Source organism: Alosa alosa, chromosome 5, assembly GCF_017589495.1.
Source record: "Alosa alosa isolate M-15738 ecotype Scorff River chromosome 5, AALO_Geno_1.1, whole genome shotgun sequence".
In the NCBI taxonomy this organism is placed as follows: domain Eukaryota; kingdom Metazoa; phylum Chordata; class Actinopteri; order Clupeiformes; family Clupeidae; genus Alosa; species Alosa alosa.
The window spans coordinates 98,304-114,386 of record NC_063193.1 but is presented as its reverse complement, the minus strand read 5'-3'; the positions used below and the strand labels follow the sequence as shown (position 1 = coordinate 114,386).

The 16,083-nt window shown below is 42.1% G+C and overlaps 1 protein-coding gene across 1 annotated transcript in view; it reads left to right on the top strand.

The window, feature by feature from the left end:
* The window catches only part of LOC125294530 (WSC domain-containing protein 2-like), a 101,704-nt gene that overhangs the window by 49,799 nt on the left and 35,822 nt on the right, over positions 1-16,083 (top strand). Inside the window, exon 3 of the mRNA XM_048243363.1 lies at positions 12,986-13,100. Within this exon, the coding sequence (XP_048099320.1) occupies positions 12,986-13,100 (115 nt within the window). The remainder of the gene's footprint in view (positions 1-12,985; positions 13,101-16,083) is intronic.

The following is a 16,083-nucleotide window of genomic DNA, read 5'->3' as shown; positions in this document are numbered from 1 at the left end:
CACGAAGTCAAACCTTTAAATGAAAAACACTCTTTAGTAATGAAAAAATAAATAAACCGCTAATGAAGTAAACTTGTGACCATCCAAAATCGTTTATCGCTTGTAACTCCGCGATAACAGGACGTAACAGGAAGGCATTTGGCTGAGCAACGGAGGTTATTATGCTCTATATTTTGTCCAAATGATGTCTGTCTATCATCGTTGCACTCGGAGAAAACCAGAATGTTTAATTTGTCCTGCGTTTTAATTTGTCATTTCTTTATTAGGGCAGGGCAGGCATATTTCTGGCTATTAAATTATTTCTAAACCAGTCTGCTAAAGTCTGTAGTGAAGTCTGTGTAGGGTTTTCCAGGCTCCATTTCTTTTCTGAGACACCCTGCTCACTTGAGCCATCTACGGTTGTTTGGGTTGTTGCAGCGTCTCACTGGAAAAATACAAATTAAAGTCGCGTGATCCCACTCGCGGACCGTGAGTGAAGCTGGCCAAGTCGAAGCACTGCCCACTGTAGGTGCCCCACTATCCTACCAAAGCAGCTTCTCCACTTTGTTTGTGGAGCACTTTGGGTACGATTAAAAGATTAGAATTGGATGATCTAAGTTTCCTTTGTGGTTGATAAGATATTAAAAGCTCAGAGATATATGAAGGTGCTATGCCATTCAGAGCTTTGTAAGTAATAAACATAACCTTAAAATCAATTCTATAGGAAATGGGGAGCCAGTGTAGTTCAGCCAACACAGGGGGGATGTGTGTTCTCTTCTTAGTCTTAGTTAAAAGTCTAGCCGCAGAGTTCTGTATGAGTGCCAATTTCTTTAGATGTTTTTTGGGAAGACCAGTGAAAAGTGCATTGCAGTAGTCTAACCTGCTAGTGATAAAGGTGTGAATTGTTTTTTCTGCATCTTGTTGAGTTAAAAAATTGTTGCTCATCCACTGATTAATGGAGCTTAGGCATGCAGTGAGGGAGCAAAGGCCATCTGGGTTAGTTGGCTCCACAGAAATATACAATTGGGTATCATCTGCGTAGCTGTGGAAGTTTACATTATGCTGACTTAATGACGTTTCCCAATGGAAGCATATATAGAGAAAATAGCAGGGGACCAAGGCAGCTCCCCTGGGCCACACCAAAAGGCAAGTCATGTTTTTCAGATACATGATCTCCTAGACTGATAAAAAAATCTCTGCCAGTAATGTAGGTTTGAAACCAGTTTAGAGCATTATCAGAGAGACCCACCCACTTTGCAAGGCGGTGAATTAGGATGCTATGATCAATGGTGTCAAATGCCGCACTCAAATCCAGAAGAATAAGGATTGAGACTTTGTTTGAGTCAGTAGCCAGTCTGAGATCATTGACTATTTTTACTAGAGCCGTTTCTGTGCTGTGATTTGATCTAAAACCTGATTGGAATTTTTCAAGGATACTGTTTTCGTTGAGGAAGGTATTTAACTGATTACAAACAACTTTTTCAAGTACTTTGCTCAAGAACGGTAGATTTGATATAGGCCTGTAGTTGCTCAGATTGGTATGGTCAAGATTTGACTTTTTAAGTAAAGGTTTCACAACAGCGGTTTTAAAAGCAGTTGGAAATATACCTGTTTCTAATGAGGTATTTATTACCTTGAGAATAAAGGGAGCTAAGCTATCATATACTTTTTGAGGAATCTACTAGGGATTGGATCTAAAACACATGTTGAGGAGCCGGTTTGAGTTATAATTTTACCAAGCTCAGATTGAGTAATAGTGCTAAAGGACCTGAATTTTGGAGGGCTGTTTTTGGGTGTACTATCAACCATATTACTTGTGTTACCAATAGCCTCCCTTATAGAAATGACTTTGTTTTTGAAGAAGTCTGCAAATTCTTCGCATCTTAGAGAGGATGCCTGACTGAGTGTATCAAAAGGTGTTTGATGCAATAGCCTATCAATGGTAGAGAACAACACCCTAGAGTTTCCACTGTTTTCAGCAATTACCTTAGAAGTGGTTCCTCCTCTCATTCGAATAGCTCTATTATAATTTGCAATTTTTTTCTTTTAGAATGGCACGGTGAACCTGTAACTTAGTTTTTCTCCATGTTCTCTCAGCTTTTCTACATGATCTTTTTAGATCATGGATGTTTTCGTTCATCCAAGGTGTCAGTTTGCTACAGGGCCTTTCTTTAGTCTTTAAGGGTGCCACTCTGTCAAGCAGAGCGCCTAATTCACGATTGAGAGCCTCTACCCATTTGATCAATGGGATGATGTAAAATATCTAAATTTATGGAGTCTATAAGAGCTATGAACTGCTTTTCTGCTCTAATGTCCAAGAGTCGCGATTTGATTGCAATTTCAGAATGAATTTTTGGAGTATGTAGTACTATATTAAAAGATACACAATGATGATTTTTATATTATATATTTATATCATTTACTGATAAGTCTGTGACTTCTATCCCTCTAGAAATGACTAGATCGAGGGTGTTGCCCAAGGTTGTGGGTGGGTCCTGTAACATGCTGCTTTAGCTCTAAACAGTCCAACACATTAAGGAACTTACTGGCTTTAGCATCAGTTGTCTTATTGACATGAATATTAAAGTCGCCATTTACAATTATCCGATCATAGCTAGTGATGATGAGCGACATAAGTTCAGAAAACTGGTCGAGAAAGCCAGTCCATAGTTTAGGAGGGCGGTATAAGGTTAATAGAAGTAAAGCTGGGTCAGCCTTCAGAGTGAGGGCAATATACTCAAAGGAAGCGAATTCGCCAAAGTTGACTCTAGTGCAACTATATTTGTTTGAGAGAATAAAGGCAATTCCACCACCTCGTTTGCCTTGTCTAATTGAGTGGAAGAAATTATAATTTGGGGGACAAGTTTCAACAAGAACGGCTTCGCTGTCTGAAGTCAGCCAGGTTTCAACAAAGAAACAGAAAATCCAAATTTTTTTCACTAATAACATCAGTGATTGCAAAGGTTTTGGTAGTAAGTGCACCTATATTTAGTAAACCCATGTTAGCTGAAAATGCCTCTGGCTTTTGAGGAATATGCTGAGGTATGGAAGGAATATTTGTTAGGTTTCTAGTTTGAAATTTGTCTTTTCTTTTTACTATACGTTGGGTAGAAATCAACGTTGGAATAGAACTATAAGCATAAGTCATGCTATTGCATGAAGCAGCTTGATCTATGGTAGTAGTATTGTATGTTACCATGCAGAAAACATTCTCAGACCCATCCACATGTATAATGCCATTCGAATCAATACCTGGGGGGCGTGAATCTGTAATATTTTCTACAGAATGTCAATGCCTCAGTGTGGACGCTATGTTGTCAGAGAGTAGCCTGGCTCCATGTTGGTTTGGGTGGAGACCATCACGCTTCAGCATACTTGGCCTCTCCCAGAACAAGCCCCAGTTGTTGACATAGGGGATGCTTAGGGAAGCGCAGTAGCGTTTGAGCCAGGTGTGGAGATCGAACAGTCTGGACCATCTCTCAGCACCTTTTCTGTAGGTAGGGAGAAGCCCAGAGATGACAAAGCGTTTTTCTGTGCCCATCAGGGTGGTGATGAGAGTTTTGTAGTTTTCCTGCAGTGCTACTGACTGCTTATCTCTGATGTCGTTTGTGCCCACGTAATGCGATGATGTTGTTGACCTTGGTGTGGCAGGCCAGGATGCTTGGGAGTTTCTGCTGGATGTCAAGGACCTTGGCACCAGGGAAGCAGTAGACCTTGGAGGGACCGCTACATGATGGGGGAATGCAGAGGTCTCTAACCATGGAACTGCCGATGACCAGGGTGGAGGTTGATGAGGTCCGGGGAGGAGGGGGTCGGGGGGCGGCGACTTTGAGGAGGGACCAGGATGGTTGTCTCGGGGCAGGAGGGGGTCCTCATCCTCGGTCAGAATGGCATAGCGATTTTCCAGTCATTATAGGTTGGGCTGGGCCTGAGTGCCGATCCGGACCGTCTACCGTGCTTGTGATGCTTGCTTCACGCCATGGCTCAGGCTGGTGTGGAGTGGAGCTGGCCAGCAGAGCAGGCTTGGTTCTCAGCAGAGGCCGGGGAGAGGCAACAGGGACAGAAGTTGCATTAGTGCATGGCATGGTTAAAGTATTGGAGGACAGAGTGAAAGCAGGGCATCTGGCATTAGTGTGTGTAAGAGAGGTAATGTTACTTACGGAGAGAATGGTGTCGAGGAACTGTACATCCTTCTCAATCTGATGGAGGGTCGCTATTCTGGCTTCGAGTTCCACTATCTTTTCGCTGAGAAGGACGCATGAGTCGCAGCCTGGTGCACAGCTGAGGGGAGGCATCGTCGGTGTCAACTGTCTTTTAAACGTTTGTTTGCTAGTTGGCTAGCAACAGCGATATCGTGCAGTTCCTTGATAACTCGAACACAGGTAGCGGGTAAGTAATCTGAGAAAATCTCACTTTTATATTGAGTCACTAGTTTTGATAGACGTAAGGAATTTGATGCTTTCTTCTTCCAGATAGCGTTTCCTTGGCCCGGTATTATTTGCAGCCCTTGATGCTGGCTTAACATTTCACGTTAACGTTTGACAGAAAAGTTTGGCGATCAAGGTTATAGAGTCCGATAATCCAAAGCCTCGAGCAACAACAGTTTATGCAACAGTTTGTTCACGAGATATAATCGGTAGCCAGTAAATCCGTAGAAAGTAAATGGTAACAAGGAGATTTAAGATAGATAAGTTTGGAAGTTTAGGTAGTTACAAACGGAGCACGCCGACCAGAACCGGAAAACCCTTCTTGCCACTCTCCTTAGTCCTATCCGCCCTCATCAGCTGGAACCCCTCCACAGCAACGTTTGTATCTGGAGTTAACTCATTCAGCCAGGGTTCTGTAAACAATAACATGCTGCACTCCCAATATTCCCTCTCATGTCTTGTCAGCGCTGTTAACTCGTCCAGCTTGTTAGGGAGAGATCTAACATTTCCCATTATTACACGGCTCTTCAGAGTGCTGCAGAATGCTCCTTTCACTTGAATGGGCCTTCCCAACGTTCGATGGTCTGCTAATTCTCAATAACAGACCGTTGCTAAGTATAACAGACCGCTGTCAAGGAAAATGGGCTTTGTGCTTCTATTTCACGTCTTTCATATCACTACGCAAGGACTAGAACTTCATTCAAAAGTGAAAGCAGACGGTTGATAAGCTGTGTTCTAAAGAATGTTTGATTCAAGTTCAGCGTGTGCTGTTGCGAACTATTTGTTTCTCACCAAAAACCACGATGAAACGGTAACAAATAGGCTATAGCCTAGGCTATGTAGGCTAAAGAGTCACATCGTGGGGAGTTTATTGTTTCGTTTTGGCAAGTAGCCGTGTAATAAGCGGGATAATGTATAGAACACCGGTCATTATTGGTAAAAATAAGTCCCTTCAGGGCGGAACAAGACCCCTCCGCTGCGCGTCGTGGTCTGGTTCGCCCTGTCGGGACTTATTTTCCCAATAATGACCGGCGTTCTATACATTATCCCTTACTTATTACTGAGGGGAGGACAGGACTCTAGCGTCTCCTAGCTCGCCGCATTACCCCAGCCCGACTTCCCCGTTTCTTCCTCTTGATCTCGCTGGGAACGTCGGGTCTCTCCTGGGGCTGCGCCATTGAGTTCCGCAATGCCAACAGCTGATCCCTGGTGTAAACAACATATCCATGGTGGCTCGTAGATTCCCCACATGCTCTTAGGAATAGCCCACAAAGTACGAACACGGCAATACAACTGAGCATGGTCCACTTCATATCTCAGAAACAAACACTCTTTCAAAGACGTAAAAAACACTTAGAAACAAAGGCAAAAGTAGGACACGATGCAACAGGCAGCCACGCGAGCGGCGCTGCTGGATGGGCTCGGTAGTACATCGTAGACAGCCTGGATCAGGGACATATGTGATGGGGCTCCTCTTTCCACAGCTCTGCCCATGAGACTCTGCGGTCAACTGCATGCAACTACTGCATGCAGTGATCTCCTGTCCTTTCCCTGCGCCTTGTTGTAGCTAGGTGTTGTGCCTCTACCTAGGCCAGCTCTTCCATGAGTCACTGCTCCCACCAGTGCCCTGGCGGTAACCGCGGCTCAGCCACATGGTTTCTCAGTGATTGATGGTATCTGGGTAGTACCAAGTATGAAGCGGAAATTCTTGGTAACCTTTCCTTTCTTCAACAACAGAGACCCAGCAGAGACTCTCAGACTGAAACTGTCATAGTAATCCAGAATGAGGTCTCTAAACTCTGGGATGTGGTGGTGGCGCAGGGCCTCCTCTACCAGTTTGTGGGGTATGGACCCATAGGTATTTGTGAGGTCTAACCACAGCACCACGGCATCTTCGGGATCCCTCCTTTATGGACCGAGGTGTCAATGTATGAGTTTGTCAGGAGGTAGTTGGTCAGCCGCCTTGCAACGATGCTGAAGAATATCTTTCCCCCAACACTGAGCAGCCAGATGTTTCTGAACTGGTCGATGGTCTTCGACTCTTCCTCCTTTGGAATCCACACCCCCTCTGCAAACCGCCACTGCTGAGCAACCTTTTCCCTCCTCCATATAACCTTCAGGATCTTCCAGAACCTGTGGAGTAGTTTTGGGCAGTTCTTGTAAACCCTGTAAGGTACCCCACTTGGTCCTGGGGCTGAGCTTGCCCTGGCCTTTCTGATCCCCTCCTGGATCTCCTTCCAGCTGGGCTCCTTCCCGTCGAAGTTCAGAGTTGGTGCAGGTGGATCTTGCTACCTGGATCTGTCACAGAAGGTGTCTCTGAGGTGGCTCTGACTTTGGAGCAGCTGAGCTGGCCATTCTGCTTCTTACCAAGTACAGTGGGTAGTAGTTAAGAATGGACACTTCATTCACGAACAACGTGATTCACGCAGCTGGGTGAAATGTAAGTACAACTGCAGCCGCTTGGGGGCAGCATAAGTCCGCTGTGGCGTTCCGCGGTTGAACCGGACGGAGCGTTCGACAGCAAGGGCTGTGATTGGCCGAGTTTTCAGTGTGTTGGGGTTTTAGCAGCCCCTACAACATGCTAGTCCACTGTAGCCTATAAGCTTTGTACATAATGTCAAATATAGTTTTGGATTCAGTGGTAAGATTTCTTGATTGTACAGTACCTGTCTCTCAGTAATGTTTTAAAATGAGGGCTTCGTCAGCTGGCAGTAGGCTACTTTGTCGGCAGTCATGAGAAGTTCGCTTGCTAACAGAACATAAATATGCTGCCCAGAAACCTTGTGAATAGTTCTGAATTTTTTTTACCACACTAACGAGGTTGAAATATAGCCTTTGCCTACAGCATCTCCTTAACAGTAATGTTAACAAAATGACATCATTCATATGACAAAGGAAAACGAATTCGGTCACTCAAGGCTGATCCAGGTCTAGGTCTATTTTTATATATTTTTTGTGTGTATTTGATATGTTCCAAACAGTAGTGGGGGTTTTGGGAGAGACTGAGGCAGGGCCCTTTCTCTCGCAGCTGGTGCGCGATCACCTTGTTGCGCGATCACCTTGTTGCGCTTTCAAATGAGTTTGAGCGTTACTTCCCATCCTCCAAAAGATCCACGGCAAACCAATGAGTCAATATCCCAAATAGTCCTAACTTGTCAGCGCAGGAGGAAGAGCAGTTGATCGAAATTGCAAATGACGGTGGTCTTTAGAGTGTCTATAAGGAAACCTCTCTGGCGGGTTTTTGGATCAATAACAAAGCAGAATATCCCGAGATAGCCGTAAAGCGCTGAAGAGCGTTGCTACCATTTCCCACCACGAGGCGGGTTTTCGGCAATGACTGCAACTAAGACCAAATTGCGCAATCGACTGGACATTTCAAACACACTGAGGGTGTCACTGTCTTCCATCATTCCATAAGCAGGGCTCCCACTGATTATATTCGTAATGCACGTTTAGTTCCCATGTTTTGTTCCCATATTTTGTTAAGCATGTTCACACGTAGGCTATAGATGTAGCTTCAAGTTGTTCAATATTCATAGTTCATATTGTTCCATTTTCACTTCTTCAAGTTTCGTTTTCACATGTTTAAGAGATCGTTACCTTCACTGTTCATACATAACTGGAGCTAGTTCTTTTCAAGTAATGCATGCACAACACATATGGAACATGGAACCACCCCCCACCCCTGCCGCCGCCGGTCCGTGGAAAAAACTTAGGAATCAAACCGGTCCATGGTACATAAAAGGTTGGGGACCCCTGCTTTACAGCAACAGGACACACTATCCCTCCACCTTTAGCCTCACCTGTCACTCGTTGCCTTCATATTTTTCTTTTCAAATTTCTGATATCACTCAAGGCTTGCTTTAGTTAATTAGCAAGTTACTACCAGAAGCCAAAAATCTGACTCTCTCACTAGCCACTTTTGCCAATAATCTTGTCACCCTCCCAGAATTCTGAATATCTTTGCTCGCACACTGTAGGAACTGTAACGTGATTAATAACATGTTACACACAACTCTGCTCAGCTACGACTAGAGAAAGAATTTCCCGTGTTTAAGTTCACTCCAAGTTGGCCTACCCCATAAACTGGATGACAGTAGGCTATTTCTATTTATCTGTAAAATTACCACATAACTTTATGAAGCAGAATTACGCAGGCTATTTGCACACATTTTGTTTGCGCAAGAAAGAGAAAATACAGCGCACGTGATTTTGGGCTGCACTTTGAAACTCTTTCCGGCGCCCCTGCCTTGTTGCCTTTATGATTTCCTTATAACTTTCTTATACTAAATAGGAAATGCAAACAATGACCTGCCCAACCCTGGAACTTACTGACTCTGTCTCTCTGTCTCGTGCATCGCGCACTCTAAGCAGCCTATACATTTCAAATTATGGTAGCCTAAGGTAACGTTCAAGTTAGATCGGCTGCATGAAGGAGAGTGAGAGGAAACCCGTGTCCTGCTTTTATATTTGATAAATAGGTCAATCTCTTCTCACAGTTCCAATGCATGATCTGAATAATGGTTTCATATTTGTTAGTCAACTTTGCAAAATACATTCGGGGCTACACTCGCTGAAGCCCCTGCAAAATCGACCCCCTGATAAGATATATAAACTCATGCTATTGTATTATCATATATGTTTGGTAATGGCTCAACTGTCTCTGATTGTTCTACTGACTTGGAAACTGGATGCGTCATGGAAGCAGTAAGTCAAGTCGCATCAAAAATAGTAGTGGCAGAACTCCCACCTGGTGGTTGTTTGGGTCAACTGCAGTTTGTGCCATTTCTGCCGAGAAAATGGGGTGCGTGATTCATGCAAGAACCCGTCCAAACTTAATTGATACCCACTGTAGCTGCTTTGTGAACCCGAAGGGATTCGCTATGAAGGTAGCCCGGTTCTTGGCCCTCTCTTTCCTCCTTCTCCTTTGCCACTATAAGCTTTTTGCGGAGGATGTTGCGCAGCTCTGCTAGAGCAGGGCTCTTCAATTGGCGGCCCAAAAAAAAGTAAGCTCTAGTAAGCACATGAGCTGTTCTCCACTCTTGCATCTCTCGCTCGCTTTAATCCTGCAGCCACTGCACCGTAGCCCATTGCACAAGTTAGACTACATTACAATCCATTACATTTGAACGTAAGTTGAACGAAAGTTTAGTTTCAACCTAAATTGGCACTATGTTGGAGTTTATGAACTACTAATATTTAACAGGTTGCACCACACAAATAGTTTCTGTCAACAATATCGCAAAAAAAAACCACAGGCACAATTTCTGCAAAACTTGGTGGAAAGGTGGAGCAGATCCGACTCAAAGGGAATTTCAAAGTATTTCTATATAGTAACCTGGCTATTTTTTGAAACAATAGCGAAAGAAAAACTTGGAGTCTCTCTGTGTCCATTTAGTGAATGATGAATTTGTGCATAGCCTAGGCTATTGCCGTTGTCCTTCATTTCTTCACGTCTTACAACATAATGCAATAATAGTCTAGTGAAGTCAGAAATGAGCCTGTCGAAAGGCCTCTTGGAAATCATGTGGCATGTCACATTAAATGCGCACTCAATTGCGATTCGAAGCAAAAAGTATCACCGATAGCCTAACGAAGGTAAATTGCGTTTGTAAATGTGGCGACGGCAAAACGTTTTGTGGTTAAAGTGAATCATAGACTATATAATAACCAAAGAAAGTGAAGGAGATGATTTGCACCTCCGTTCACCAAATAAAGGCTGTGGTTGTGTTTCTACAATATGTTGGCACAAAATGTAATTTCTGTCAGAAACCAAGTAGGCTAAACGTTTTCAATGTCATCGTGAACTATACCCATGTTCAGTAGGCTATATTTTTCATTTATTCAAGCAGTGACATTTGGTATAATGCATGGGGTAATGTGATGTGCATCAGAAAGAAAGATGGGCCTGTCCCTCTCAAAACATGTTAAAATAGTGTGATTAGCAACCAGAAAAGAAAAAAACCCGGGGCAAACACCCCCGCACCCCCCGTTGTTATTATTATTATTAGGCTATTATGACTGGCCTGCCCCCACTGCTAAAAAAAATCTAGAGGTCACGGTCATCTCATTTAAATGATGGGAATATCAAATGTAACAAGTAGGCCTATACATCAGAAGAGCTACATATGCGACTGATTACACATTTAATTCACCTGAACAGTGTTTGAATCCTGTTTGTTCTCACTGGAAATCTTGAACCTAGCAGTTAGATTCCATTACTGTTATCTTATCACAGATTTCATTCCATATTAGCCATCAACAATCAGTTAAAGATGTTGTTATGCATGTACAAAATACAACATTTGTACACCCATATTGCTGCTGTTGTACTTCATTGTATCTACAGCTGTAATGTGATTACTCATATTTCAAGCCGCATTTCTCCGGCCCCTCAGTTGTGATGCTTTTCATGAACTGGCCCCCATTACAAACTAATTGAATAGCCCTGTGCTAGAGAATCCCTCTCCTCCTCCCTCGCCTCCTTGAACCTCTTCCTCAGGCTCTTTAGTTCTTGCCTAAGCTGGTGGATCTTGTTTGCCCTGTTGTTCATGGTGTAGGGGAGGTTCACTACTTTCTTCTCCTCCAGTCTGAATCTCTCAGCTGCTAGGCTGATAATGTATAAGTAAGTATGGGGGGGCAGCCATGGCCTACTGGTTAGCACTTCGGACTTGTAACCAGAGGGTTGCCTGTTCGAACCCTAACCAGTAGGAACGGCTGAAGTGCCCTTGACCAAGGCACCTAACCCTTTACTGCTCCCCGAGCGCCGCTGTTGTAGCAGGCAGCTCACTGCGCCGGGATTAGTGTGTGCTTCACCTCACTGTGTGTTCACTGTGTGTTTCACTAATTCACGGATTGGGATAAATGCAGAGGCCAAATTTCCCTCACGGGATCAAAAGAGTATATATACTTATACTACTATACACTCAAAGGTTCTGGGCACTGTGGTTTGGCTCCGGGCCTAGCTCCTCCTGCATCTCACCAGGGGTGTTCCCTGTGTTACATGCAGGTACCATCCACACGCATCTCATCTTGACCTGGTGGATTCTCAGGCCATGTGGGTTATTATTCCTATTATGCTAATTATGCAAATTGCCCAAAGTGCAATTTTTAGCAACCAAGTTGAATTCCATCCACTAGGCCTATCCTCCTGAGAACCAATCCATTGACCTATGTCCTCTGTAGTGGACATAAGTTCTAGATGCATACCCCTTTACCCCTTTGAGCTATTCTATCAATTCCTGTGGTCTTTTAAAGAGGACATCCTGGGCTTTCTAATGATATATCATGTGATTGGCTGGGTTGCTGGGAACCTCCTCTTCCTGGTTCTCAAAAATAATTGACATCAAAACAAGCACATTTTATGGAAGGAGGAGAGATAAGTCAAATAGTGTCTTCTTATTAAGCATTCATTATGATGGCAATATATGGTCTTGTTAATGAAAATGTCAGGAATCATATGATTAATTTTGAAAGAAGTTAAGTTGTTTACATTTTGAAATAATAGTGACTTTATGAATGTCCATTATAATGGACACCAGGACCAAAATATTTAGATTTTTTGGGACATTTAGGAGATTATTTGTATGGGATGAATGAGGGGGTCAGATTTGGAGCTCTCAGGTGATGAGTGAGTGAAACAGAGCTGAGGACTATGAACCTGTGCCTCAAGAAGATAGCGAGGAAGAGTAAGACTAAAAAAATTAATTATACGCCGATGAAAGAAAAACATGAAAATGAAATGAACAATCTAGAAAAAAGAAATACAAAAGGCAAATAAAGTAGTCTAGAAGGATAAATAACATTTTCCCTTATATTTGGTTAAGTTTACCCTTAATTTAATACCACTAAAATCATAATTTGTCCATTTTTGTCTATTTTCATGGCTACCTTTTCATACTAAAACGGTCCTTTTGTCCACCACAGGGGACATGCTATAAAATTTAAAATAAAAATAAATGTAAAAAAAATAAAAATTGTAAGATGTTTTTTTAATCCTAAATAGAAAGGAAATCACAAAAAAAAGAAATTGTTGGACACTTTTTTTTCTTGGTTCCCAGGAGGCTATAGATGACATTTCTGCAATAAAACTTTAGGGTACTTAACATTTCTGGGTTTACTGCCCTATGGGGATTATATAGTACTAGATTATATAGTTCATATTATAGATTATATAGTAATCCCCAAAGAATGACTGAAAATAAAGAGTTTACTGAAGATTATGGTATGCTGAAATACCAGCTTTCATCAGCTGAAGTGAACACGCATTTCTTTACGGTCATACACACACGGTTTAATTACCAGCAAAGCGTTTTTGAAGTAATAACAAGTAATAATAACATAAAAACACTTGTTTTTACCTTATTTGATCCAGCAGTTTCTCCTTTAGATGACGTGAAAATGTGCTTCCCCCTGTTTTACCTCCAGCTGATGTCCACTATTGATTTTTCTGTCATCGCAACACAAACATATGTCCGGCCAATTTTCTGTAAAAATGTGATTGTCTTAAAAAGATTCTAGCGTAATCTCTAGTGGCCCCACACACAATGCTAATTTGAATTGTTTCATGTTTCCCACAGCTAAATACATTGGTTGCTACATGGATGACACACAGAACAGGGCACTAAAAGGAGTGTCGTTTTTTGACTATAAAAAGATGACCGTATTCCGTTGCCAGGACAACTGTGCTGAAAGGTAAGGCAATAATAATTATGTTTAGTAATGTTGAAATGGTTATACTGTGACTAAGTACAATTAGATCAGTGTTTGCATAATACTTAATAGTTTGGACAGCTATGCATAAGAGATTTCTAAGAAGAGTAAAATTTAAGCTGTCCATTTGCCACTTTCACATGGCCAAACCAATCCAAGGAATCAAGATGAAAGAACAAATATAGCCACAAGCGGAGATGACGGGCCCAAGTACCTACGGTTCAGGGGTGGAAGGGGTTTAGTTCTTACACCAAACGTGAAACAAATCTGATGAAACATTTAGGAAGGGTAGAGAAGACTAGTTAAATGTCCATTATTTTTCTTACCAGGCATGTATAACCTAAAGTTGGGATGCTTTGTAAAAATGTGAATAAAAAAGAATGCTATGATTTAAAAATCATGTCAAGCCTATATTTAATTGAGAATAGTCAAAGACAACATGTAAACTGTTGAAGGAGCTAGCCTGGGAATACCCATACGAACTTTCAGCAAATTTGGGATTTGCTCTGCAGGTCCGTAAAACACGGCACTCAAAAACAATCACTAATCCAGCATGGACATGTATTTCTTTTAAATTGATTAAACAACTGCATTTAAAACCTTCGTTTACAAGATTGCTACACTTCTGAAATGATTTGGTAAGAGTTTAATGCTGCTGGAAGTCGTCAGCCATACATTGTCATTTTTTTGCTGTTGTTTTTTGCAGATGACTCCGCTTTTCTAGTCTCCCATAAAGAGAAATCAGAGATAAAAAGGCTGCTTAGTTTAGAACTCCTTAACCTCAGTGCTTGGTTAACAGATAACAATCTCTCCACCTTGGCAAAACAGAGTTGATTCTTTTTGGATCCAGAGATCAAGGGGAGTTTAAAAGATTTATCTCAAAGGTAAGCCAAAGAACTAAGTTCCTGGCTATAATATCCAGCCTCTTAGACAGTAACACCTTGAAAATCCTGGCTGATGCTCTTGTTCAATGGCATCTTGACTATGCCTGTACATCTTGGTACACTGGCACTACTAAAGGCCTCAAAGACAAGCTACAGATCTGTCAAAATAATCTGATCAGAGTGATCCTTAAACTCCATCATAGTAAAAAAGTACTCTTTTCTATACTCAGCAGCTGTCTTTTGGAATGGATTACCTTCCAATCTTAAACCGTTGAGCTCCTCCTACTTTCATTTTAAATCTTCAATAGAAAAATGGTTATCAAACTCAGACTAGTATTGGAAATACTAAGAATACTGTACAGTCTTTTTCTTTTTTTTTTGTATTTGTTTGTTTTGAGTATTAGTTGACCCCTTTCCCCTTTTTCCTCAATGTTTTAGTCCATGTGTTGTTAATTCCCTTCCATCTAAAGGACCACTATGGAAACAAGGCTTTGGGCTTTCTTGTGTTTTTTTTTATCCTTTTGAACACTTATTAGTGGGTTTGATCAAGCAAGCTCACTATTGTTCTTCTTAAGTATACATATTATTATTATTACTGGGTTTGATCAAGCAAGCCACCTTGTGTATGGCGTGAAACTTAAAGGGAAACTTGGCAGGATTTCCCCCTCTGCTGGAGAAATTGTGCATTATGCTATTTCAAACTGTGAGAAAAGGTAACGATAAAGCACATGGATTTGTTTACAAGCTAGCGAACGGTTAGCATAAGTTTGGCAGAACTATGTGGATGTTACAAGGTAAGAAACACGATTTAAAACTAGTTTCTTGTTTCTCACTTCTCTTTCCGGGACAGTAGTCTCAATGTTGCAAGGTTGGTTTTCCGCCTGAGGACGCTAGGCGCAGCGGGGAAAGTCACCATTTTCACCGGAACAGGTCATTTAACCATCCAAATGATTTCTAAACGGGTTTATTACGTTGAAATAATTGCCAAGTTCCCCTTTAACAGCGACAAACATTTCTAGTTGTCTAGTTGTTGTCTCTAGTTTTTGGCAGCTTGACCATGGAGAAAAAGGTTTTCCGAAATTAAAAGCTAATGCGACCTAAATCAGAACATTGTTGTGTGCCGTTGTGCGTTGTGTCGGCAAGATACAACTTGACTGTGAGTTTCCATTCATTTCCAGTAGAAGAGGATCTCAGAAAAAAGTGGATCGTTCAGATCAGGAGAGATGACTTCCAAGTCAACAAAAATACAAAGCTGTGTAGCGTTCATTTTAGACTTGATGACTTTATGGAAGGGACTCGTCTGAAACGTCTGAAAAAAGGTGTTTTCCCTACACTTTTTGAGTGGAATCATTACCAGGAGCAGCCGCCGAGGTTGAGTGTTTGGGAATGTCGAGAGAGACCGCTGACCCCTGATCCTGACTCGGATAAATATATCCGCCGCCATCTTGAATTTAGTCACGATAAGTCGAGCGATGAGTACAAATGAACATGTATGAGATCAGATTCCAAAAATAATTCCGTGGAAATGCATGGATTCCAGTTGCTGCTAAGCGACTTATCGTGACTAAATTCAAGATGGCGGCGAACGGTAAACTTCCTGAAGGTACTGTCTGTATAAATCGTCTTGTAAATAAACTACCAGTGCTTTTTCAAAGTTCTCAATGTCTCGTTTTAAATGTCAGGGCCCTCGGAAGTCTACCAATTAAGTGTGGAGCTACTTTGAGCCTCGTAAATGGTGTAAAACAGTGATTTATTTGCATGGCTAGACCGATGTCCAAGGCACCCCCATTGAAAACCTGTTGGTAGCATCGGCTAACTAGCGCCAGATTTCGGAGTGCAGTGGACAAGCCGAGATGAGCTATGAGACAAAAGTTCACACTCGGTATCATGTTTCAACACACTTTAGGTCAATATCACACCAAAGTTCTCCTTTAAGGAACATAAGCTGTTTGACACAGTCATCCCCTTGTCCATTTCTTGTAGCATAAACCAACTGTTCACAGTGGCATGTTTGCTTGTGAACTACCAATGTGGACCACTTGTCAAGGCATGGAGCCATTGAGTGTAAAAAATGTGCTAAG